This window comes from Bombina bombina, chromosome 4, assembly GCF_027579735.1.
Source record: "Bombina bombina isolate aBomBom1 chromosome 4, aBomBom1.pri, whole genome shotgun sequence".
Classification (NCBI taxonomy): Eukaryota; Metazoa; Chordata; class Amphibia; order Anura; family Bombinatoridae; genus Bombina; species Bombina bombina.
The window spans coordinates 814154823-814181526 of NC_069502.1; the positions used below are offsets into that span (position 1 = coordinate 814154823).

Here is a 26704-nt window from a genome sequence, read left to right on the forward strand (position 1 = left end):
AGTTTTTCACCACTAGAGGGTGTTAGTTCATGTGTGTCATATAGATAACATAGAAACATAGAAACATAGAATTTGATGGTAAATAAGAACCAAAAATGCCAATCAAGTCTACCCATATTACATGTTACTTTTTCCTTAGGATAGCCTTATGCATGTTCCAGGCATTTTTAAATTCCTTTACAGTCTTTGTGTTTACCACCTCAAATGGAAGTTTATTCCATGAATCCACCACCCTTTCTGTAAAAAAATGCTTCCTCAAATTTCTCCTGAATCTACTACCCTCTAACTTTAGATTGTGACCCCTTGTTTTGGCATTTATTTTTTTTATGAAAAATGCTTTCAGCTTCTATTTTATTAAGTCCCTTCATATATTTGAAGGTTTCTATCATGTCACCTCTTTCCCTTCTATCCTCTAAACTATACATATTTCGATCATAGAGTCTTTCTTTGTACGTTTTATATTTTAGACCATGTACCATTTTAGTAGCCCTCCTTTGGACAGCTTCTAGTTTATTTATATCTTTCTGAAGATATGGTCTCCAGAACTGTACACAGTATTCCAGATTTGGTCTAACTAATGATCTGTAAAGTGGCATAATAACCTTGCTATTTCTGCTACTAAAACCTCTTCCAATGCAACCAAGCATTTGACTGGCCTTGCTGGCTACACTGCGGCATTGTGTACCAAATTTTAAATCACCTGAAATAATAATTCCCAAATCCCTTTCTTCTTTAATTACAGTCAGTAATGTACCATTGAGACTATGCTCATGCACGTGGAGTTCCTATGAGCCAGCACTGATTGGCTAAAACGCATGTCTGTCAAAAGAACTGAAATAAGGGGGCAGTTTGCATAGGCTTAGATACAAGGTAATCAGAGGTAAAATGTGTATTTACTGTGTTGGTTATGCAAAACTAGGGAATGGGTTGTAAAGGGATTATCTATCTTTTAAAACAATACAAAATCTGATGTAGACTGTCCCTTTAACTTTTCACAGCAAGATAGTGCAAGTCCATGTGAGAAATATAGATAACATTTTGCTCACTCCTATGGAGTTATGCAGGAACCAACACAAGTTGGCTAAAAGGCAAGTTTGTAAAAAGCACTGAGATAAGGGGCATTCTGCAGAGGCTTAGATACAGATAATGATAAAGCAAAACGTATATTAGTATAACAGTAATGGTTATGCAAAACTAGTGAATGGGTAATAAAGAGATTATCTATCTTTTTAAACAATAACACTTTTCAAGTAGCCTGTCCTTTTAAAAGGGACACTCAATTCAAAATAAACTTTTATGATTCAGATAGAGCATGCTGTTTTAAGACACTTTCCAATTTACTATCATTATCAAATTTTGCACAATATTTTTATATACACTCTTTCTGGGGAACAAGATCCTACTGAGCATGTGCACAAGTTCACAGGGTAAACGTATACTAGTCTGTGATTGGCTGATGTTTGTCACATGATATAGGGGGCCAGCAAAATGGGAGAAAAAAGAAATTTGTCAGGAAAAAAAATGTTTATTTGAAATTCAGAGTAGGTTTTATTGCTTTGTCTTTTTATTATGCACTTGTTAATTATGCAATTCTACTGCATTGAGTGGCCGTTTAAATTAGTGTTAGTGAGATGGTCTGGTTAGGGTTTGTCAGATGGTCTGGGTGAGCTAAAGCTAGGGTATGTGAGATGGTCTGGTTGAGCAGAAGTTAGGGTATGTGAGATGGTCTGGGTGAGATGAAGATAGGGTTAGTGAGATGTCTGGGTGAGATGAACTTAGAGATAGTGAGATGGTCTGGGTGAGATGAAGTTAGGGTTAGTGAGATGGTCTGGGTGAGATGGTTAGGGCTAGTGAGATGGTCTGGGTGAGATGAAGTTAGGGTTAGTGAGATGGTCTGGGTGAGATGAAGTTAGGGTTAGTGAGATGGTCTGGGTGAGATGAAGTTAGGGTTAGTGAGATGGTCTGGGTGAGATGAAGTTAGGGCTAGTGAGATGGTCTGGGTGAGTGAGATGAAGTTAGGGCTAGTGAGATGGTCTGGGTGAGATGAAGATAGGGTTAGTGAGATGTCTGGGTGAGATGAACTTAGGGATAGTGAGATGGTCTGGGTGAGATGAAGTTAGGGTTAGTGAGATGGTCTGGGTGAGATGGTTAGGGCTAGTGAGATGGTCTGGGTGAGATGAAGTTAGGGTTAGTGAGATGGTCTGGGTGAGATGAAGTTAGGGTTAGTGAGATGGTCTGGGTGAGATGAAGTTAGGGTTAGTGAGATGGTCTGGGTGAGATGAAGTTAGGGTTAGTGAGATGGTCTGGGTGAGATGAAGTTAGGGCTAGTGAGATGGTCTGGGTGAGTGAGATGAAGTTAGGGCTAGTGAGATGGTCTGGGTGAAATGAAGTTAGGGTTAGTGAGGTGGTCTGGGTGAGATGAAGTTATGGCTAGTGAGATGGTCTGGGTGAGTGAGATGGTCTGGGTGAGTGAGATGGTCTGGCTGAGATGAAGTTAGGGTTAGTGAGATGGTCTGGGTGAGTGAGATGGTCTGGGTGAGATGAAGTTAGGGTTAGTGAGATGGTCTGGGTGAGATGAAGTTAGGGTTAGTGAGATGGTCTAGGTGAGATGAAGTTAGGGTTAGTGAGATGGTCTGGGTGAGATAAAGTTAGGGTTAGTGAGATGGTCTGGGTGAGATAAAGTTAGGGTTAGTGAGATGGTCTAGGTGAGACAAAGTTAGGGTTAGTGAGATGGTCTGGGTTAGATGAACTTAGGGTTAGTGAGATGGTCTGGGTGAGATAAAGTTAGGGTTAGTGAGATGGTCTGGGTGAGACAAAGTTAGGGTTAGTGAGATGGTCTGGGTGAGATAAAGTTAGGGTTAGTGAGATGGTCTGGGTGAGATAAAGTTAGGGTTAGTGAGATGGTCTGGGTAAACTGAAGTAAGATCTGGTGTATCACAAGCGGCACAGTAAATAGTACCAGTTTCACATGACATTACCAAGCAGCTCTTACCTCTCCGGTCAGCAGGCAGATGATGCCCAGGGCCTGACTCAGGAACTGCTCTGCTATCTGCTTCCTGTATTTCTTCATCTTGTTCTTTGTCAGTGAGTGAGTCAGATGCTATAAATGTGACACCTGCGAGAAGAAAGAAAGACAGCAGCATGAGAGATCAGAAATAACCAGAACCCTTCCTATATTTTTATTATGGTAAAGAGAGGATTATGTGATATTAAACATATTTATTTCACTTATGCACAATCTAATACTACATATGTGACCAGCTGCATATAGAGAAGATAACATATAAAGTAATAAAATGTGACAATCTCTATATAGCAGGTTTGTCAAACGTTATGGGGTGACACATTTATTTAATACTAGTATCATGAGAAGGTGACTGTATACAGGAATATGCAGAGTTATCTGATAAATCAGGAAACAAATGTAAAATACTAAGTGCCAAAGCTCCCTGGTTACCAGTTATCCTGTAATTTATGGGATTATCCCAATCTGGTAGCTCTGTCCTGCTGCCCCTCAGTTCCTCATCTGCTATTCATGCTCAAACCGGAATCTGCCCCAAATCGTATAACCCACATATTACCTTGATCATAGGATAAAATTACAAATGATGTGAGGCTGCTAAAGTGAGGACACAACAAATACTGTGCACCAAGTAAGTATTTGCCCTACTACATGTGCTGTAAGCCTGGTCCTTATACCTACTACCCCCTGAACAGCTGTGCTTGTGATTCATATAATTATATATATTGCATTACTCTGAGATGTGGTTTCCTCTTCATATTTAGTTAAATGGCTTCATGTCACCCCTAACTTTTCATTAAGATAGTCATAAATGGTCAATTATAGCAACAGTAATAATAATATCTAATAGCAATAAGAAACAAACAGTCAGATTACCAGGTGTGCGTTATGAGTGAAAAAGCAACGTTATGGCTCATAACTCTGCTTTTTCACTAACGCTGGTATTACGAGTCTTGTAGGTATAGCTGTACCGCACACCTTTTGGGCCGTCATGCAACATCGGTACCGCACTTTTAAAAAAGCCCTTTTTCAATAGGACGTCCATAGCGCCGATATTACGAGTTTCCCTGGCAGGCCAAAAAGTGAGCGGTAAAGCCTATAACTACAAGATCCCTTACCGCCATCTGAAGTCAGTAGTTAGGAGTTTTACGTTACAAAGCTGTACAATAAAACTCATGACTAAAGTGTTAAAAAGTACACTAACACCCATAAACTACCTATTAACCTCTAAACCGAGGCCCTCCCGCACTGCAAACACTATAGTAAAATTATTAACCCCTAATCTGCCGCTCCGGACATCGCCACCACTATTGAAATGTTTTAACCCCTATTCCGCTGCTCCCCGACATCGTCACCACTATAATAAACCTATTAACCCCTAAACCGCCACACTCCTGTATCGCAGACACTAGTTAAATATTATTAACCCCTAATCTGCCGTCCGTCCACACCGCCACTATAATAAAACTATTAACCACAAAACCGCAAGCCCCCCACAACGAAATATACTAAAATAAACTATTAACTCCTAAACCTCTGGCCTCCCACATCACTAACTCTACATTAATATATTTACCCCTAACGTAACCCTAAGCATAACCCTAACACCTCCTAACTTAAATATAATTAAAATAAAGCTAAATGAAACTTACAATTATTAACTAAAAATAATTCCTATTTAAAACTAAATACAAACTTACCTGTAAAATAAAACCTAAGCTAGCTACAATATAACAATATAATATAACAATATAATAGTTATATTGTAGCTATCTTATGTTTTATTTTTATTTCACAGGTAAGTTTGTATTTATTTTAAACTAGGTAGACTAGTTATTAAATAGTTATTAACTATTTATTAGCTACCTAGTTAAAATAAATGCAAAGTTACCTGTAAAATAAATCCTAACCTGCCTTACACTAAAAACTAACATTACAATAAAATAAATAAATTAAATTAATAAAATACAATTATCGAAATTACAAAAAATAAACAATAAATTATAATAAAAAACGGAATTATCAAAAATAAAAAACAAATTACTCCTAATCCAATAGGCCTATAAAAATAGCCCTCCCAAAATAAAATAAAAAAACCTAGCCTACACTAAACTGCCAATATCCCTTAAAAGGGCCTTTTGCGGGGCATTGTCCCAAAGATAATAGCTATTTTACTTGGCAATAAAAAATACAAATGCCCCCCCCCCCAACAGTAAAACCCACCACCCACACAACCAAACCCCCGAAATAAAACTCTATCTAAATAAACCTAAGCTAACCATTGCCCTGAAAAGGGCATTTGGTGGGCATTGCCCTTAAAAGAGCATTTAGCTCTTTTGCTTTGCCCTTAAAAGGGCATTCAGCTCTTTTACGAATTGCCCAAACCCTAAGCTAAAAATAAAACCCACCCCAAATACCCTTAAAAAAACTTAACACTAACCCCCGACGATCCACTTACAGTTTGCGAAGACATCCATCCTCATCCAGCCGGCGAAGTCCTCACCCAAGCGGCCAGAAGTCTTCATCCAGACGGCATCTTCTATCTTCATCTATCCGGCGCGGAGCGAGTCCATCTTCAAGACATCCGCCGCGGAGCATCCTCTTCATACGGTCGCCACAGTACACTGAAGGTTCCCTTTAAGGGATGTCATCAAAAATGGCGTACCTTGAATTCCTATTGGCTGATAGAATTCTATCAGCCAATAGGAATTAAAGGTGAAAAAATCCTATTGGCTGATCCAATCAGCCAATAGGATTGAGCTTGCATTCTATTGGCTGTTCCAATCAGCCAATAGAATGCGAGCTCAATCCTAGTTGCTGATTGGATCAGCCAATAGGATTTTGGCTGATCCGTATGAAGAGGATGCTCCGCGCCGGATGTCTTGAAGATGGACCCGCTCCACACCGGATGGATGAAGATAGAAGATGCCGTCTGGATGAAGACTTCTGGCCGGCTGGATGAGGATGGATGTCCGGACTTCGCAAACTGTAAGTGGATCGTCGGGGGTTAGTGTTAGTTTTTTTTATTTTAATAGGGCTATTAGATTAGGAGTAATTTATTTTTATTTTTGATAATTTCGCTTTTTATTTTGTGTAATTTAGTGTTTATTTTTTTGTAACTTAGATAATTGTATTTTATTAATTTAATGTATTTTATTGTAATGTTAGTTTTTAGTGTAAGGCAGGTTAGGATTTATTTTACAGGCAACTTTGTATTTATTTTAACTAGGTAGCTAATAAATATTTAATAACTATTTACTAACTAGTCTACCTAGTTAAAATAAATACAAACTTACCTGTGAAATAAAAATAAAACCTCAGATAGCTACACTATAACTATTAGTTATATTGTAGCTAGCTTAGGTTTTATTTTACAGGTAAGTTTGTATTTAGTTTTACATAGGAATTATTTTTAGTTAATAATTGTAAGTTTAATTTAGCTGTATTTTAATTATATTTAAGTTGGGGGTGTTAGGGTTAGACTTATACTTAGGGTTACGTTAGGGTTAGGTTTAGGGGTTAATATATTTATATAGAGTTAGTGATGTGGGAGGCCAGAGGTTTAGGGGTTAATAACTTTAGTATAGTGGCGGCGACATTGGGGGCAGAAGATTAGGGGTTAATAACTAATGTAGGTGGGGGCAATGATGGGGCGGCAGGTTAGGGGTTAATAACTGTAATGTAGGTAGCTGCGATGTTAGGGGCAGCAAATTAGGGGTGTTTAGACTCGGGGTTTATGTCAGGGTGTTAGGTTTAAACATGACTTTTTTCCCCCATAAACATCAATGGGGCTGCGTTACAGAGCTTTTCGCTCCGCAATCGCAGGTGTTAGGCTTTTTTTGCCGGTTGTCCACATTGATGGGGAAATCGTGCACGAGCACGTCAAAGCAGCGCTTGGTTTCAGTGTGGTATGGAGCTCAACGCATCCATATCGCCCGCACAAACCTGTTTTTTCTGAACTTAATAATAATAGCAATAGCTAATAGTAATAGCAGCGCTTTAGGGGAGTGAAATAACTGTGAAAATGTTGCGGCCGTTAATTTCCCTTTAGCGCTCAAAACTCGTAATCCGGCTGATATTTTTTAACAAACTTTTTCCCAGTTATGTCACATTCTGTTTGGGGCAAAAATGCAGACTGACTTCCTGTGACCCCATTACATATACAAGTAATAAATATACAATTATTATAAACATGTCAGACTTGTACCCATCACCCTAACACACAGACTGTACTTCATCAAGTCCTCACTCCCGCAAATACAGCTTGCTCATTGTATCAGCCCCCTCACACCCAATCCATGTACCAGCTGTCAGCCCCCCTCTGTCTAATATCCCAGCCCCTGTACAGATTCTCAGACCCTCTCCCTCACACCTCAGTCCTGTACTGGTTCTCAGTCCTCCTCTGCTTCACACCTAAGCCTCTGTACAAGATATCAGTCCTCTCGGTCTCACAGCTCTGTCCCTGTGCAGAATCTCAGCCCCCTCTGCCTCACATTCCATCCCTTGTACAGGCTGTCAACCCCCTCTGTCCCACACCTAAGCCCCTGTACAAGATCTCAGTCCCCTCTGTCTCCCACGCAAGTCCCTGTGCAGACTCTTAACCCCATCTGTCTCACATCCCATCCCTTGCACAGGCTTTCAGCCCCCTCAGTCCCACACCCCATACAAGACTCTCATCCCCCTCTCTCTCACAGCCCAGTCCTGTACAGGTTCTCAGTCCTCCTCTGTCTCACAACCCAGTCACTGTGCAGACTCTCAGCCCCCTCTGTCTCATACTCCAGCTCCTCTATAGACTCTTACCCCATCCCCTGTATAGAATCTCAGCTCACTTCTGTCTCACACCTGAGCCCATGTACAGACTCTGAGCCCCCCTCACACCCCAGCCCCTATATTGACTCTATATTGCCCCCTCCATCTCATACCCCAGTCCCTGTACAAACTCTAAGCCCCCCTCCATCTCACACCCCAGCTCCCGCACAGTCCCTGAGCTACAATCATACCCCAGTCCATGTATAGACTCTCAAACCCCTTCTCACACCCCAGACCCTGTACAGAAACTCAGTCCCCTTACACCCCAGACCCTGTACAGAATATCAGCCCCCTTACACCTCAGCCCCTGTATAGAATCAGACATCTCTCTTACACACACCTGTCTTGTATTAGTTCTCAGCCTCCCTCTGCCTCACACCTAAACCCCTGTACAAGTTCTCAGATCCCACTGTCTCACACCTCATACCCTGTAAAAAAAAACTCTTAGCCCCCATCTCTCTCAAACAGTCCAGTCCTGTACTGATTCACAGTCCTCATTTGCCTCACACTTAAGGCCCTGTACAAGTTCTCAACCCCCTCTGTCTCACACCCCATCCCCTGTAAATACTCTCAGTCCTCCTCTCTGTCTCACCCTCCAGCCCTTGTACAGACCCTCAGCCCTCCTCACACCCCAGCCCCTGTATAGACTCTCAGCCCCTCCCCTGTCTCACACTGCAGCTCCTGTACAGACTCTCAGCACCAATCACACCCCAGCCCCTGTAAAGACTGTCAGCCCCCCTCTCACACCCCAGCCCCTGTACAGACTCTCAGCCCCTCTCACACCTCAGCACCTGTAGAGACTCACAGACCTATCCCCCTCTGCCTCACACCAAAGCCCCTGTATAGGCTCTTAGCCCCCTCTGTCTCACACCTTAGCCCCTGTAAAGACTTTCAGCCCTCCCCTCTGTTTCACACTCCAGTCCCTGTACAGACGCTTAGCGCTCCTCAAATCCCAGTCCCTGTACAGACCGTCAGCCCTCCTCACACCCCAGCCCCTGTATAGACTCTCAGCCCCCCCGTCTCACACTGCAGCTCCTGTACAGACTCTCAGCACCAATCACACCCCAGCCCCTGTAAAGACTGTCAGCCCCCCTCTTACACCCCAGCCCCTGTACAGACTCTCAGCCCCTCTCACACCTCAGCACCTGTAGAGACTCACAGATCTATCCCCCTCAGCCTCACACCAAAGCCCCTGTATAGGCTCTTAGCCCCCTCTGTCTCACACCTTAGCCCCTGTAAAGACTTTCAGCCCTCCCCTCTGTTTCACACTCCAGTCCCTGTACAGACGCTTAGCACTCCTCAAATCCCAGCCCCTGTACAGATTCTCAGTCTCATTCTCTCTCTCACCCCAGTCCTGTACTGGTTCACAGACCTCCTCTGCCCCACTCCTAAGCCCCTGTACAGACTTTCAGCCCCCTCTGTCTCAGGCATCACCCCGCTCTGTGTTACACCCTAGCCCCTGTACAGACCATCAGCACCCCTGTCTCACACCCCAGCCCCTGTACAGACCAACAGTATCCTTGTCTCACACCCCAGCCCCTGTACAGATCGTCAGCACCCCTGTTTTACACCCCAGCCCCTGTACAGATCATCAGCACCCCTGTTTTACACCCCAGCCCCTGTACAGATCATCAGCACCCCTGTCTCACACCCCAGCCCCTGTACAGGTTCTCAGCCCCCTCTGTCTTACACCCCAGTCCCTGTACAGACCATCAGCATCCCTGTCTCACACCCCAGCCCCTGTAAAGACCAACATCACCCCTGTCTCACATCCCAATCCCTGTACAGGTTCTGACCCCCCTCTGTTTTACACCCCAGTACAGATTCTTACCCCATGCCCCCACTCACACCCCAGTCACTGTAGATTTGCAGCCCCCCTCTGTTTCACATACCAGCCCCTAAAGACTATAAGTCCCCCTCTGTCTCACACACCCAGCCTCTGTAGAATCTAAGACACCCTCTCTCACACCCCAGCCACTGTAGACTCGCGGCCCCCTCTATCTCACACTCTAGCCCATATAGACTCTATGCTCTCTTCTATCTCGCACATAGGCCCCTCCTTACCCTCTCTCACCTTTCACCCTTAGGCGGTTAACGTTAATTGTTAGTATTACACATCCTAAATCACTACTATTACCTGGTAGCAGCTAGATCCAGTCCGGCTAAAGGACTGATGATGTCACTGCAGTCACGTGACTTCTGTGAGTTCACGACTCCTTAGCTGCAGTGGAGATAGCTGTTACTCGAGGATAAGGTACTGGAAGGAGGGTGTGTGTGAAGCACAGGAAACCTAATAATATTTATCTGTGTATAATGCACCGGGGAGGTGTTTGTGTGTGAGGCAATGGGAGTATCTCTAAAATTAATATTATATGGCTGTGTGTGAGGCAAATTAACTTCTCTATAATATATTGGTATATAAGGTACTGGGGAGGTGTCTGTGTGTGAGACTATGGGAACCTCTCTATAATATTAGATATTGTTTATATAAGGTACATAGTACCCTGTGTGAGAGGCAATGGGAATATCTCTATAATATTAAATACCTGTGTATAAGGTACTGGGGAGGGGGCTGTGTGTGTGTGAGGCAAAGGAACTTCTCTATAATATACTTCTGTATATAAGGTACTGGGGAGGGATCTGTGTATGTGAGAGAATGGGAACCACTATAATATTATATATTTGTATATAAGGTACATAGTACTGTGTGTGTGTGAGGCAATGGGAAACGTTCTATAATATTTTATATATGTATAGAAGCTAATGGAGAGGGGGCAGACAGAACCTCGCTCTCTATAATATTATATATCTGTATATAAGGTACTAGAGAGCGGTCTCTATGTGCATGAGACAGATGGAACCACTCTATAAAATTATATATCTGCATATTAAGTACTGGGAAGGGGGCTGTGAGGGGGTGTACTAAAAGGGAACGGTGTAAAAGCCGGAACGGAACAGGCCTTTTATGAAGGAAATTGATTTAAAATATAAGGGGATGTGTTAGAGACTCTTGAGAACAATTTTAGGAACAAGAATTTTTGTGATATAACAATTAATTAATCCTTTAACTACCAAAATAGTGTCCGGAACCAAACATAACAGCCCGGAACAGCACCTTCCCAGAAAACCAGATACACCAAATTCCCAAGTCACATGTGACTAAATGTAATAAGTGTAATCAGCCACAAACCATCCACAGAAACCACATTATAATATCTGTTCCGGCCTTTAATACACTTTTTTATAAAAAGTGCCGGAACGGCACCTTCCCAGCGAAATATACAGACCAAATTCACCAGCCACACATAACTAGATGTGATAAGTGTAATCAACCACAAACCATCCACAGAAACCACGTTCCAATACCCGTTCCGGCCTGTAAAATGCTTTTTCATGAAAAGTGACGGAACGGCACCTTATCAGCAAACCAGATACACCAAATTCACCAGTCACACATGACTAAATGTTATAAGTGTAATCAGCCACAAACCATCCACAGAAACCACATTATGATATCTGTTCCGGCTTTTAATACACTTTTTTATAAAAAGTGACGGAACGGCACCTTCCCAGCAAAATATACAGACCAAATTCACCAGCCACACATAACTAGATGTGATAAGTGTAATCAACCACAAACCATCCACAGAAACCACGTTCCAATACCCGTTCCGGCCTGTGAAACGCTTTTTCATGAAAAGTGACGGAACGGCACCTTCCCAGCAAAATATACAGACCAAATTCACCAGCCACACATAACTAGATGTGATAAGTGTAATCAACAACAAACCATCCACATAAACCACGTTCCAATACCCGTTCCGGCATGTATAATAATTAATTAACCCTTTAAATACCAAAATAGTGTCCGGAACCAAACATAACAGCCCGGAACAGCACTTTCCCAGAAAACCAGATACACCAAATTCCCAAGTCACATGTGACTAAATGTAATAAGTGTAATCAGCCACAAACCATCCACAGAAACCACATTATAATATCTGTTCCGGCCTTTAATACACTTTTTATAAAAAGTGACGGAACGGCACCTTCCCAGCAAAATATACAGACCAAATTCACCAGCCACACATAACTAGATGTGATAAGTGTAATCAACCACAAACCATCCACAGAAACCACCTTTCAATACCCGTTCCGGCCTGTAAAACGCTTTTTCATGAAAAGTGATGGAACAGCACCTTAGCAGCAAACCAGATACACCAAATTCACCAGTCACACATGACTAAATGTTATAAGTGTAATCAGCCACAAACCATCCACAGAAACCACATTATGATATCTGTTCCGGCCTTTAATACACTTTTTTTATAAAAAGTGATGGAACGGCACCTTCCCAGCAAAATATACAGACCAAATTCACCAGCCACACATAACTAGATGTGATAAGTGTAATCAACCACAAACCATCCACAGAAACCACGTTCCAATACCCGTTACGGCCTGTAAAACACTTTTTCATGAAAAGTGACAGAACGGCACCTTACCAGCAAACCAGATACACCAAATTCACCAGTCACACATGACTAAAAGTTATAAGTGTAATCAGCCACAAACCATCCACAGAAACCACATTATAATATCTGTTCCGGCTTTTAATACACTTTTTTCAAGTTTTAGAGGCCGGAATGGGTATTGGAACGTGGTTTCTGTGGATGGTTTGTGGTTGATTACACTTATCACATCTAGTTATGTGTGGCTGGTGAATTTGGTCTGTATATTTTGCTGGGAAGGTGCCGTTCCGGCACTTTTTATAAAAAGTGTATTAAAGGCCGGAACAGATATCATAATGTGGTTTCTGTGGATGGTTTGTGGCTGATTACACTTATAACATTTAGTCATGTGTGACTGGTGAATTTGGTGTATCTGGTTTGCTGGTAAGGTGCCGTTCCGTCACTTTTCATGAAAAAGCGTTTTACAGGCTGGAACGGGTATTGGAACGGGGTTTCTATGGATGGATAAGTGTAATCAGCCACAAACCATCCACAGAAACCACATTATAATATCTGTTCCGGCCTTTAATACACTTTTTATAAAAAGTGACGGAACGGCACCTTCCCAGCAAAATATACAGACCAAATTCACCAGCCACACATAACTAGATGTGATAAGTGTAATCAACCACAAACCATCCACAGAAACCACCTTTCAATACCCGTTCCGGCCTGTAAAACGCTTTTTCATGAAAAGTGATGGAACAGCACCTTAGCAGCAAACCAGATACACCAAATTCACCAGTCACACATGACTAAATGTTATAAGTGTAATCAGCCACAAACCATCCACAGAAACCACATTATGATATCTGTTCCGGCCTTTAATACACTTTTTTATAAATAGTGACGGAACGGCACCTACCCAGCAAAATATACCGACCAAATTCACCAGCCACACATAACTAGATGTGATAAGTGTAATCAACCACAAACCATCCACAGAAACCACGTTCCAATACCCGTTCCGGCATGTAAAACACTTTTTCATGAAAAGTGACAGAACGGCACTTTACCAGCAAACCAGATACACCAAATTCACCAGTCACACATAACTAAATGTTATAAGTTTAATCAGCCACAAACCATCCACAGAAACCACATTATGATATCTGTTCCGGCCTTTAATACACTTTTTTATAAAAAGTGATGGAACGGCACCTTCCCAGCAAAATATACAGACCAAATTCACCAGCCACACATAACTAGATGTGATAAGTGTAATCAACCACAAACCATCCACAGAAACCACGTTCCAATACCCGTTCCGGCCTGTAAAACGCTTTTTCATGAAAAGTGACGGAACGGCACTTTACCAGCAAAGCAGATACACCAAATTCACCAGTCACACATAACTAAATGTTATAAGTTTAATCAGCCACAAACCATCCACAGAAACCACATTATGATATCTGTTCCGGCCTTTAATACACTTTTTTATAAAAAGTGACGGAACGGCACTTCCTAGCAAAATATACAGACCAAATTCACCAGCCACACATAACTAGATGTGATAAGTGTAATCAACCACAAACCATCCACAGAAACCACGTTCCAATACCCGTTCCGGCCTGTAAAATGCTTTTTCATGAAAAGTGACAGAACGGCACCTTACCAGCAAACCAGATACACCAAATTCACCAGTCACACATGACTAAAAGTTATAAGTGTAATCAGCCACAAACCATCCACAGAAACCACATTATGATATCTGTTCCGGCTTTTAATACACTTTTTTCGCGTTTTAGAGGCCGGAATGGGTATTGGAACGTGGTTTCTGTGGATGGTTTGTGGTTGATTACACTTATCACATCTAGTTATGTGTGGCTGGTGAATTTGGTCTGTATATTTTGCTGGGAAGGTGCCGTTCCGGCACTTTTTATAAAAAGTGTATTAAAGGCCGGAACAGATATCATAATGTGGTTTCTGTGGATGGTTTGTGGCTGATTACACTTATAACATTTAGTCATGTGTGACTGGTGAATTTGGTGTATCTGGTTTGCTGGTAAGGTGCCGTTCCGTCACTTTTCATGAAAAAGCGTTTTACAGGCTGGAACGGGTATTGGAACGGGGTTTCTATGGATGGATTGTGGTTGATTACACTTATCACATCTAGTTATGTGTGGCTGGTGAATTTGGTCTGTATATTTTGCTGGGAAGGTGCCGTTCCATCACTTTTTATACAAAAAAGTGTATTAAAGGCCGGAACAGATATTATAATGTGGTTTCTGTGGATGGTTTGTGGCTGATTACACTTATAACATTTAGTCATGTGTGACTGGTGAATTTGGTGTATCTGGTTTGCTGGTAAGGTGCCGTTCCGTCACTTTTCATGAAAAAGCATTTTACATGCCGGAACGGGTAATGGAACGTGGTTTCTGTGGATGGTTTGTGGTTGATTACACTTATCACATCTAGTTATGTGTGGCTGGTGAATTTGGTCTGTATATTTTGCTGGGAAGGTGCCGTTCCGTCACTTTTTATAAAAAAGTGTATTAAAGGCCGGAACAGATATCATAATGTGGTTTCTGTGGGTGGTTTGTGGCTGATTACACTTATTACATTTAGTTATGTGTAACTGGTGAATTTGGTGTATCTGGTTTGCTGGTAAGGTGCCGTTCCGTCACTTTTCATGAAAAAGCATTTTACATGCCGGAACGGGTAATGGAACGTGGTTTCTGTGGATGGTTTGTGGTTGATTACACTTATCACATCTAGTTATGTGTGGCTGGTGAATTTGGTCTGTATATTTTGCTGGGAAGGTGCCGTTCCGTCACTTTTTATAAAAAGTGTATTAAAGGCCGGAACAGATATTATAATGTGGTTTCTGTGGATGGTTTGTGGCTGATTACACTTATTACATTTAGTCACATGTGACTTGGGAATTTGGTGTATCTGGTTTTCTGGGAAGGTGCTTTTCCGGGCTGTTATGTTTGGTTCCGGACACTATTTTGGTAGTTAAAGGGTTAATTAAAGGGATACTAAACCCAAATTTTTTCTTTCTTTATTCAGATAGAGCATGCAATTTTAAGCAACTTTCTAATTTACTCCTATTATCAAATTTTCTTCCTTCTCTTGGTATCTTTATTTGAAATGCAAGAATTTAAGTTTAGATGCCAGCCCATTTTTTGTGAATAACCTGGGTTATTCTTGCTGATTGGTGGATAAATTAATCCACCAATAAAAAAGTGCTGTCCAGAGTCCTGAAACAAAAAATAAGCTTAGATGCCTTCTTTTTCAAATAAAGATAGCAAGTGAACGAAGAAAAATTGATAATAGGAGTAAATGAGAAAGTTGCTTAAAATTGCATGCTCTATCTGGATCACAAAAGAAAAAATTTGGGTTCAGTGTCCCTTTAATTATTATATCACAAATATTCTTGTTCCTAAAATTGTTCTCAAGAGTCTCTAACACATCCCATTATATTTTAAATCAATTTCCTTCATAAAAGGCCTGTTCCGGCCTGTTCCGTTCCGTTCCGGCTTTCCTACTAAAAGGAATGACTAGGGTGAATGACAAAATGGAATGCCTATAGACTTTAATGGACTGTAAAATTAAAAGTGCTATAGCAATTAAACTATGAGACATAGTAAGTAGATATTTACCAGATATGTTCCATAGATACAGTAGCATATTCTGAAAGTGAGATTATGTGGGATTATTGCTGATTTCTATTGAATGACAAAATGGGATGTCCATAGACTTTAATGGGTTGTAAAGTTAAAAGTGTCATTCCATAGAAAGCAGCTATAATCCCACATAATCTCACTTTCAGAATATGCTACTGCACACAGGGAATATATCTGGTAAATATCTTCTTGATATCTTCTCATAGTTTTGTTGCTATAGCACTTCTAACTTTACATCCCATTAAAGTCAATGTGCATTCCATTTAGTTATTCACCCTTGTTATTCCAAAGAAAGCAGCAATAATCCCGCATCACTTTCAGAATACGCTACTGTACTTGGGGAACATATCTGGTGAATATCGATTTGCTATATTGTATGGCTTTGTTGCTATAGCACTTTTAAATAACTTTACATCCCATTGAAGTATATGGGAATTCCATTTTGTCATTCACCCTTGTCATTCATTTGAGTACATCCCACATAGAAGGTAGAGCTGTGTATGAGTGAGACAGAGGGATGGAGCTGTGTATGAGTAAATTAGAGGGAACATCTCTTTAATATTTCTCAAGGTACCATGGAGGGGGCTATGTGTGAGGCAGAGGGAACCTATCTATAATATTATATATCTGTATATAAGGTATTGGGAGGAGCTGAGTGTATAAGGCAGAGGTAACCTCTCTATAATATGTATCTGTATATAACAATGGACAGGGGTAGGGTTACCACCTCAGCCATGTTTTCCTGGACACTTATGAGTTACACATGCTGCAGGGTGTGCAGGGAGGAACATGTATTGTGTTTCTGGATAGCAATATTCATACTCCTCCCTGCACACCCTGCAGCATGTGTAACTTATAAGTGTTCTGTATTTTAAGGGACGGGTGGCAACCCTGAGCAGGGGGTTGTGTTACTGAGTAATTAAAGGGAACCTCTATATTATGATATATTACATATGTGTGTATATAAGGCACTGGGGAGGTAGCTGTGTGTGTGAGTCTGAGGGACCCTCTTTATATTAAATATCTATATATAAGGTATTCAGGATGGGGCTGTGTGTGTGAGGTAGAGGGAACCTCTCTAATATTATATATATTTATATACAGTACTGGGGAGGGGTTGTGTTTGTGAGTCAGAGAGAACCATATAATATAATACATTTGTGTATACGGTACTGTATACGGTACTGGGGAGGGGTGTGTGTAAGTCTGAGGGAACCACTCAATAATATTATATCTATGTATAAAAGGTACTGGGGAGGGAGCTATATGTGAGTCAGAGGGAACCTCTTTATAATATTATAAATCTGTAAGGTACTGGGAGATAGCTGTGTGTATGTGAGTCAGAGGGAACCTCTTTAATATGCTTATGTAGAAGGTACTGGGGAGGGGGTACATGTATGAAGCAGGAGAAACATCTCTTTAATATTATATATCTTTATATAAGGTACTGGGGAGGGCGCTTTATGTGTGAGCCAGAGGGAACTACTTTATAATATTATATTCCTGTATATAAGGTGCTGGGTAGGGTGCTGTGTGTGTGAGCCAGAGGAAACCGCTGTATAGCTTTAAATGTGTACATATAAAGTGCTGGAGACATATGACTCCTCTCCATAGTACTGTATATCTCTACATAAGGTGAGATAGGAAAGGTGGTGTATGTGAGGCAGAGAGAAGAGAATCTCTTTAATGTTAAGTGTCTGCATATAAGGTGCTGGGGAGGAGGCGTGTGGGAGAGGCAAATAAAGGGGATGTAAAGGACATTAGTGATAGAAGTTGTGGATAAATACATTATTAGTTATATAAAGCTTAATTAAAATGTTTTATACATACAACACCAATGTCTCCTACACCCCCTGCAGTTCATCAGCCTTTAGTTTAGTTCTACAGTGTAGGAATTAATAATTAGACAATGTGCTGCAATACTAACCATAAAGCCTGATGTGCTGCAGAGGATGATGGGAAATAATACAGATTTAGTTATTTCTTTCACACAGTGTCACCCACTGCAGTGTAGTGTACAGCTCTATGAGCACAAAATATAGGGTTTTTTTTAAAGAGGATTATCACCAATTTAGACACGTGCTTTCAAAAAGATTCACTGCCCTTGAGGAAACAACTCCTGTTCTATTGCATATTATGTACGTTATAGAAAAATGACTAAAAAATCTAACTTTTTTGCATTTTATATGTTGTTTTATTTTACTATATTTGGTTATTAATGCAAACTTTTTTCTATAAATGCTCGGTCTCAAAAAGACTGCTTAGAATTTGTGTGTAATTCACAGAAAAAAAAGCACTGAAATTGATAATTAAACATAAAAATGTGCAAATGGTTAGAAAAAGCTTCAACTCAAGGGTGTCGTGGCTCTGAAAAGAATAAAGATCTGCAATTAGTGACATAAATAAAAACTATTTAATTGTTAGAACACTTTGTGTATGTGTGTGTATATATATATATATATATATAGAATATAAGGAAGAGTGCACTCACCAGGACTTTTCAAAGTTTTTATTCCAAATATGTGAACGTTTTCGGGGGATTAGCCCCTTCCTCAGACATACAAAATTACTATAAGTAATTTTGTATGTCTGAGGAAGGGGCTAATCCCTCGAAAACGTTCACATATTTGGAATAAAAACTTTGAAAAGTCCTGGTGAGTGCACTCTTCCTTATATTCTATTTGCCTATCTGTTGCACCCCGGGCATGTGACTCAAGATTTCTGGAGTGCTTGTCTACTTTGAACTTTATATATATATATATATATATGTATATATATATATATATAACATAATTTATGTAAGAACTTACCTGATAAATTCATTTCTTTCATATTAGCAAGAGTCCATGAGCTAGTGACGTATGGGATATACATTCCTACCAGGAGGGGCAAAGTTTCCCAAACCTCAAAATGCCTATAAATACACCCCTCACCACACCCACAAATCAGTTTAACGCATAGCCAAGAAGTGGGGTGATAAGAAAAAAAGTGCGAAAGCATAAAAAATAAGGAATTGGAATAATTGTGCTTTATACAAAAAAATCATAACCACCACAAAAAAGGGTGGGCCTCATGGACTCTTGCTAATATGAAAGAAATGAATTTATCAGGTAAGTTCTTACATAAATTATGTTTTCTTTCATGTAATTAGCAAGAGTCCATGAGCTAGTGACGTATGGGATAATGACTACCCAAGATGTGGATCTTCCACGCAAGAGTCACTAGAGAGGGAGGGATAAAATAAAGACAGCCAATTCCGCTGAAAATAATCCACACCCAAAATAAAGATTAAATCTTATAATGAAAAAAACTGAAATTATAAGCAGAAGAATCAAACTGAAACAGCTGCCTGAAGTACTTTTCTACCAAAAACTGCTTCAGAAAAAGAAAACACATCAAAATGGTAGAATTTAGTAAAAGTATGCAAAGAAGACCAAGTTGCTGCTTTGCAAATCTGATCAACCGAAGCTTCATTCCTAAACGCCCAGGAAGTAGAAACTGACCTAGTAGAATGAGCTGTAATCCTTTGAGGCGGAGTTTTACCCGACTCGACATAAGCATGATGAATTAAAGATTTCAACCAAGATGCCAAAGAAATGGCAGAGGCCTTCTGACCTTTCCTAGAACCGGAAAAGATAACAAATAGACTAGAAGTCTTTCGGAAAGTCTTAGTAGCTTCAACATAATATTTCAAAGCTCTAACTACATCCAAAGAATGCAATGATCTCTCCTTAGAATTCTTAGGATTAGGACATAATGAAGGAACCACAATTTCTCTACTAATGTTGTTAGAATTTACTTAACCTTAGGTAAAAATTTAAAAGAAGTTTGCAACACCGCCTTATCCTGATGAAAAATCAGAAAAGGAGACTCACAAGAAAGAGCAGATAATTCAGAAACTCTTCTAGCAGAAGAGATGGCCAAAAGAAACAAAACTTTCCAAGAAAGTAATTTAATGTCCAATGAATGCATAGGTTCAAACGGAGGAGCTTGAAGAGCCCCCAGAACCAAATTCAAACTCCAAGGAGGAGAAATTGACTTAATGACAGGTTTTATACGAACCAAAGCTTGTACAAAACAATGAATATCAGGAAGATTAGCAATCTTTCTGTGAAAAAGAACAGAAAGAGCAGAGATTTGTCCTTTCAAGGAACTTGCAGACAAACCTTTATCCAAACCATCCTGAAGAAACTGTAAAATTCTCGGAATTCTAAAAGAATGCCAGGAAAAATGATGAGAAAGACACCAAGAAATGTAAGTCTTCCAGACTCTATAATATATCTTCCTAGATACGGATTTACGAGCCTGTAACATAGTATTAATCACAGAGTCAGAGAAACCTCTTTGACTAAGAATCAAGCGTTCAATCTCCATACCTTTAAATTTAAGGATTTGAGATCCTGATGGAAAAAAAGACCTTGCGACAGAAGGTCTGGTCTTAACGGAAGAGTCCACGGTTGGCAAGAGGCCATCCGGACAAGATCCGCATACCAAAACCTGTGAGGCCATGCTGGAGCCACCAGCAGAACAAACGAGCATTCCTTCAGAATCTTGGAGATTACTCTTGGAAGAAGAACTAGAGGCGGAAAGATATAGGCAGGATGATACTTCCAAGGAAGTGACAATGCATCCACTGCTTCCGCTTGAGGATCCCTGGATCTGGACAGATACCTGGGAAGTTTCTTGTTTAGATGAGAGGCCATCAGATCTATTTCTGGAAGTCCCCACATTTGAACAATCTGAAGAAATACCTCTGGGTGAAGAGACCATTCGCCCGGATGTAACGTTTGGCGACTGAGATAATCCGCTTCCCAATTGTCTATACCTGGGATATGAACCGCAGAAACTAGACAGGAGCTGGATTCCGCCCATACCAGTATTCGAGATACTTCTTTCATAGCCAGAGGACTGTGAGTCCCTCCTTGATGATTAATGTATGCCACAGTTGTGACATTGTCTGTCTGAAAACAAATGAACGATTCTCTCTTTAGAAGAGGCCATGACTGAAGAGCTCTGAAAATTGCACGGAGTTCCAAAATATTGATTGGTAATCTCACCTCCTGAGATTCCCAAACCCCTTGTGCTGTCAGAGACCCCCAAACAGCTCCCCAACCTGTCAGACTTGCATCTGTTGAAATTACAGTCCAGGTCAGAAGAACAAAAGAAGCCCCCTGAACTAAACGATGGTTATCTGTCCACCACGTCAGAGAGTGTCGTACAATCGGTTTTAAAGATATTAATTGAGATATCTTTGTGTAATCCCTGCACCACTGGTTCAGCATACTGAGCTGAAGAGGTCGCATGTGAAAACGAGCAAAGGGGATCGCGTCCGATGCAGCAGTCATAAGACCTAGAATTTCCATGCATAAGGCTACTGAAGGGAATGATTGTGATTGAAGGTTTCGACAAGCTGAGATCAATTTTAGACGTCTCTTGTCTGTCAGAGACATAGTCATGGACGCTGAATCTATCTGGAAACCTAAAAAGGTTACCCTTGTCTGAGGAATCAATGAACTTTTCGGTAAATTGATCCTCCAACCATGATCTTGAAGAAACAACACAAGTTGATTCGTATGAGATTCTGCTAAATGTGAAGACTGAGCAAGTACCAAGATATCGTCCAAATAAGGAAATACCACAATACCCTGTTCTCTGATTACAGACAGAAGGGCACCGAGAACCTTTGTAAAAATTCTTGGAGCTGTTGCTAGGCCAAACGGCAGAGCCACAAACTGGTAATGCTTGTCTAGGAAAGAGAATCTCAGAAACTGATAGTGATCTGGATGAATCGGAATATGCAGATATGCATCCTGTAAATCTATTGTGGACATATAATGCCCTTGCTGAACAAAAGGCAGGATAGTCCTTATAGTTACCATTTTGAATGTTGGTATCCTTACATAAAGATTCAATATTTTTAGATCCAGAACTGGTCTGAAGGAATTCTCCTTCTTTGGTACAATGAAGAGATTTGAATAAAACCCCAGCCCCTGTTCCAGAACTGGAACTGGCATAATTACTCCAGCCAACTCTAGATCTGAAACACATTTCAGAAATGCTTGAGCCTTCGCTGGATTTACTGGGACACGGGAAAGAAAAAATCTCTTTGCAGGAGGCCTTATTTTGAAGCCAATTCTGTACCCTTCTGAAACAATGTTTTGAATCCAAAGATTGTGAATTGAATTGATCCAAATTTCTTTGAAAAATCGTAATCTGCCCCCTACCAGCTGGGCTGGAATGAGGGCCGCACCTTCATGTGGACTTGGGAGCTGGCTTTGGTTTTCTAAAAGGCTTGGATTTATTCCAGACTGGAGATGGTTTCCAAACTGACACCGCTCCTGTGGGTGAAGGATCAGGCTTTTGTTCCTTATTGTGACGAAAGGAACGAAAACGATTATTAGACCTAAATTTACCTTTAGATTTTTTATCCTGTGGTAAAAAAGTTCCTTTCCCTCCAGTAACAGTTGAGATAATAGAATCCAACTGAGAACCAAATAATTTATTACCCTGGAAAGAAAGGGAAAGCAAAGTTGACTTAGAAGACATATCAGCATTCCAAGTTTTAAGCCATAAAGCTCTTCTAGCTAAAATAGCTAGAGACATATACCTGACATCAACTCTAATGATATCAAAGATGGCATCACAAATAAAGTTATTAGCATGTTGAAGAAGATTAACAATGCTATGAGAATTATGATCTGTTACTTGTTGCGCTAAAGATTCTAACTAAAAAGTTGAAGCTGCAGCAACATCCGCTAAAGATATAGCAGGTCTAAGAAGATTACCCAAACATAAATAAGCTTTTCTTAGAAAGGATTCAATCTTCCTATCTAAAGGATCCTTAAAGGAAGTACTATCTGCCGTAGGAATAGTAGTACGTTTAGCAAGAGTAGAGACAGCCCCATCAACCTTAGGGATTTTGTCCCAAAATTCTAATCTGTCAGATGGTACAGGATATAATTGCTTAAAACGTTTAGAAGGAGTAAATGAATTACCCAAATTATTCCATTCCCTGGAGATTACTTCAGAAATAGCATCAGGGACAGGAAAAACTTCTGGAATAACTAGAGGAGTTTTAAAAAACCTTATTTAAACGTTTAGATTTAGTATCAAGAGGACCAGAATCCTCTATTTCTAATGCAATTAAGACCTCTTTAAGTAAAGAACGAATAAATTCCATTTTGAATAAATATGAAGATTTAACAGCATCAACCTCTGAAACAGAATCCTCTGAACCAGAGGAACCACTATCAGAATCAGAATGATGATGTTCATTTAAAAATTCATCTGAAAAATGAGAAGTTTTAAAAGACCTTTTACGTTTACTAGAAGGGGGAATAACAGACATAGCCTTCTTAATGGATTTAGAAACAAAATCTCTTATGTTAACAGGAACACTCTGAGTATTAGATGTTGACGGAACCGCAACAGGTAATGTAACATTATTAAAGGAAATATTATCTGCATTAACAAGTTTGTCATGACATTCATTACAAACAACAGCTGGAGGAACAGATACCACAAGTTTTCAACAGATACACTTAACTTTGGTAGATCCAGCACCAGGCAGCGTTTTTCCAGAAGTATCTTCTGACTCAGTGTCAATCTGGGACATCTTGCAATATGTAATAGAAAAAACAACATATAAAGCAAAATTGATCAAATTCCTTAAATGACAGTTTCAGGAATGGGAAAAAATGCCAGTGAACAAGCTTCTAGCAACCAGAAGCAATAAATAATGAGACTTAAATAATGTGGAGACAAAAGTGACGCCCATATTTTTTAGCGCCAAAAAAAGACGCCCACATTATTTGGCGCCTAAATGGTTTTGGCGCCAAAAATGACGCCACATCCGGAACGCCGACACTTTTGGCGCAAAAAAACGTCAAAAATGACGCAACTTCCGGCGACACGTATGACGCCAGAAACAGAAAAAAAAATTTGCGCCAAAAAAGTCTGCGCCAAGAATGACGCAATAAAATGAAGCATTTTCAGCCCCCGTGAGCCTAACAGCCCACAGGAAAAAAAGTCAAATTTAAGGTAAGAAAAAAATTGATTTATTCATATGCATTATCCCAAATATGAAACTGACTGTCTGAAATAAGGAACGTTGAACATCCTGAGTCAAGGCAAATAAATGTTTGAATACATATATTTAGAACTTTATATAAAAGTGCCCAACCATAGCTTAGAGTGTCACAGAAAATAAGACTTACTTACCCCAGGACACTCATCTACATGTGGTAGAAAGCCAAACCAGTACTGAAACGAGAATCAGTAGAGGTAATGGTATATATATGAGTATATCGTCGATCTGAAAAGGGAGGTAAGAGATGAATCTCTACGACCGATAACAGAGAATCTATGAAATAGACCCCGTAGAAGGAGATCATTGAATTCAAATAGGCAATACTCTCCTCACATCCCTCTGACATTCACTGCACGCTGACAGGAAAACCGGGCTCCAACCTGCTGCGGAGCGCATATCAACGTAGAATCTAGCACAAACTTACTTCACCACCTCCATAGGAGGCAAAGTTTGTAAAAACTGATTTGTGGGTGTGGTGAGGGGTGTATTTATAGGCATTTTGAGGTTTGGGAAACTTTGCCCCTCCTGGTAGGAATGTATATCCCATACGTCACTAGCTCATGGACTCTTGCTAATTACATGAAAGAAATATATATATATATATATATATATATATATATATATATATATATATATATATATATATATATAATTATTTACACTTTTTCCTTTTTTTTTTCTTTGGACAATCACTGTCCCCTGTTGTATTAATCAGTTGTATTTAATGTAATCTCTTTATGACTAAGTTGAGTGATTGTTGTATCTTGGTTTGTGTATGACGCCATAATTCACAAATTCTCCCCTATGATAATGATATGTACATGAGACCCTCTCTCTCTGTGTGTGTTTAGGCTGCTGTTACTGTGAAAATCACGCACAATACACATCACTGTGTTTGCCAGTAAAGAAGAAACATTATAAGAATATCTGACAAATTCAGTTCTGCTGATCAAGACAATGTCTGACAAGACCGAGACCCAAACCTCAGACCTTCCTGATGCACATGGGGGTAAGCAGGACGTCACATGCATGTCACCTGGTTTTGCTGTATATATGGCAGCAGTGCTTGTCATGAGAGCATATTGAGGTAGGCACAGGAGTGTGCTGTATATAAAGCAGCAGTGTTTGTCACAAGAACATACTGAGGTAGGCACAGGAGTGTGCTGTATATATGGCAGCAGTGATTGTCATGAGAGCATACTGAGGTAGGCACAGGAGTGTGCTGTATATATGGCAGTAGTGCTTGTCATGAGAGCATACTGAGGTAGGCACAGGAGTGTGCTGTATATATGGTAGCAGTGCTTGTCATGAGAGCATACTGAGGTAGGCACAGGAGTGTGCTGTATATATGGAAGCAGTGTTTATCACAAGAGCATACTGAGGTAGGCACAGGAGTGTGATGTATATATGAGGCAGCAGTGTTTGTCACAAGAGCATACTGAGGTAGGCACAGGAGTGTGCTGTATATATGGCAGCAGTGCTTGTCATAAGAGCATACTGAGGTAGGCACAGGAGTGTGCTTTATATATGACAGCAGTGCTTGTCACAAGAGCATACTGAGGTAGGCACAGGAGCGTGCTGATTATATAGCAGCAGTGCTTGTAATGAGAGCATACTGAGGTAGGCACAGGAGCGTGCTGATTATATAGCAGCAGTGCTTGTAATGAGAGCATACTGAGGTAGGCACAGGAGCGTGCTGTATATATGGTAGCAGTATTTGTCATGAGAGCATACTGAGGTAGGCACAGGAGCGTGCTGTATATATGGTAGCAGTATAGCATACTGAGGTAGGCACAGGAGCGTGCTGTATATATAGCAGCAGTATTTGTCATGAGAGCATACTGAGGTAGGCACAGGAGCGTGCTGTATATATGGCAGCAGTGCTTGTTATGAGAGCATACTGAGGTAGGCACAGAAGTGTGCTGTATGTATGGCAGCAGTGCCTGTCACAAGAGCATACTGAGGTAGGCACAGGAGTGTGCTGTATATATGGCAGCAGTGCTTGTCATGAGATAAGCATAGGAACACACTTTATATTTGGCAACAATGTTTATCATGAGAGTTTACTGAATGAGGCTGAGCAGTGTGCAGTAAATACAGTTCTCCAGACACGTGCACGCTTCTGAGCATACTTAGGTATTTTGTCATGGGAAGGAGCTAAATTTGAACAAAGGATACCAAGAGAAAAAGGTAAGTGTAATAACATAAGAAGCATTGCTTGTTTCTACCCAGCTGTGTGCATCTACAGACGTCACTGTGTGCGGCACTGAGGCAGCTAATATTCTGTTACCACTGGTTACATAAACGTATTATATACAATATGGTGCAGCTCTTCAGTGCGTAGCTGGGAGCAGAAGTATGTGCAGCACTGAGGCAGCTAATATTCTGTTACCGCTGGTTACATAAACGTATTATATACCATATGGTGCAGCTCTTCAGTGTGTAGCTGGGGGCAGAAGTATGTGCAGCACTGAGGCAGCTAATATTCTGTTACCGCTGGTTACATAAACGTATTATATACAATATGGTGCAGCTCTTCAGTGTGTAGCTGGGGGCAGAAGTATGTGCAGCACTGAGGCAGCTAATATTCAGTTACCGCTGGTTACATAAACGTATTATATATAATATGGTGCAGCTCTTCAGT

At 40.6% G+C, this 26704-nt stretch overlaps 2 protein-coding genes across 6 annotated transcripts in view; one reads left to right on the top strand and one right to left on the bottom strand.

Annotated features, from left to right (window-relative positions):
* The window catches only part of LOC128657089 (oocyte zinc finger protein XlCOF7.1-like), a 175571-nt gene extending 165561 nt beyond the window's left edge, over nucleotides 1-10010 (bottom strand). For all 4 annotated transcript variants that reach the window (XM_053711333.1, XM_053711332.1, XM_053711331.1 and 1 more), the window contains exons 1-2: nucleotides 9969-10010; nucleotides 2993-3115 (exon numbers count right to left, since the gene is read on the bottom strand). In XM_053711333.1, the coding sequence (XP_053567308.1) occupies nucleotides 2993-3070 (78 nt within the window). In that variant the 5' untranslated portion in view covers nucleotides 3071-3115; nucleotides 9969-10010. The remainder of the gene's footprint in view (nucleotides 1-2992; nucleotides 3116-9968) is intronic.
* Nucleotides 10011-24916: 14906 nt separating this feature from the next.
* LOC128657091 (gastrula zinc finger protein XlCGF57.1-like) overlaps nucleotides 24917-26704 on the top strand; it is a 64867-nt gene continuing 63079 nt past the window's right edge. For both annotated transcript variants that reach the window (XM_053711334.1, XM_053711335.1), the window contains exon 1: nucleotides 24917-25069. In XM_053711334.1, coding sequence (XP_053567309.1) covers nucleotides 25018-25069 — 52 coding nt within the window. In that variant the 5' untranslated portion in view covers nucleotides 24917-25017. The remainder of the gene's footprint in view (nucleotides 25070-26704) is intronic.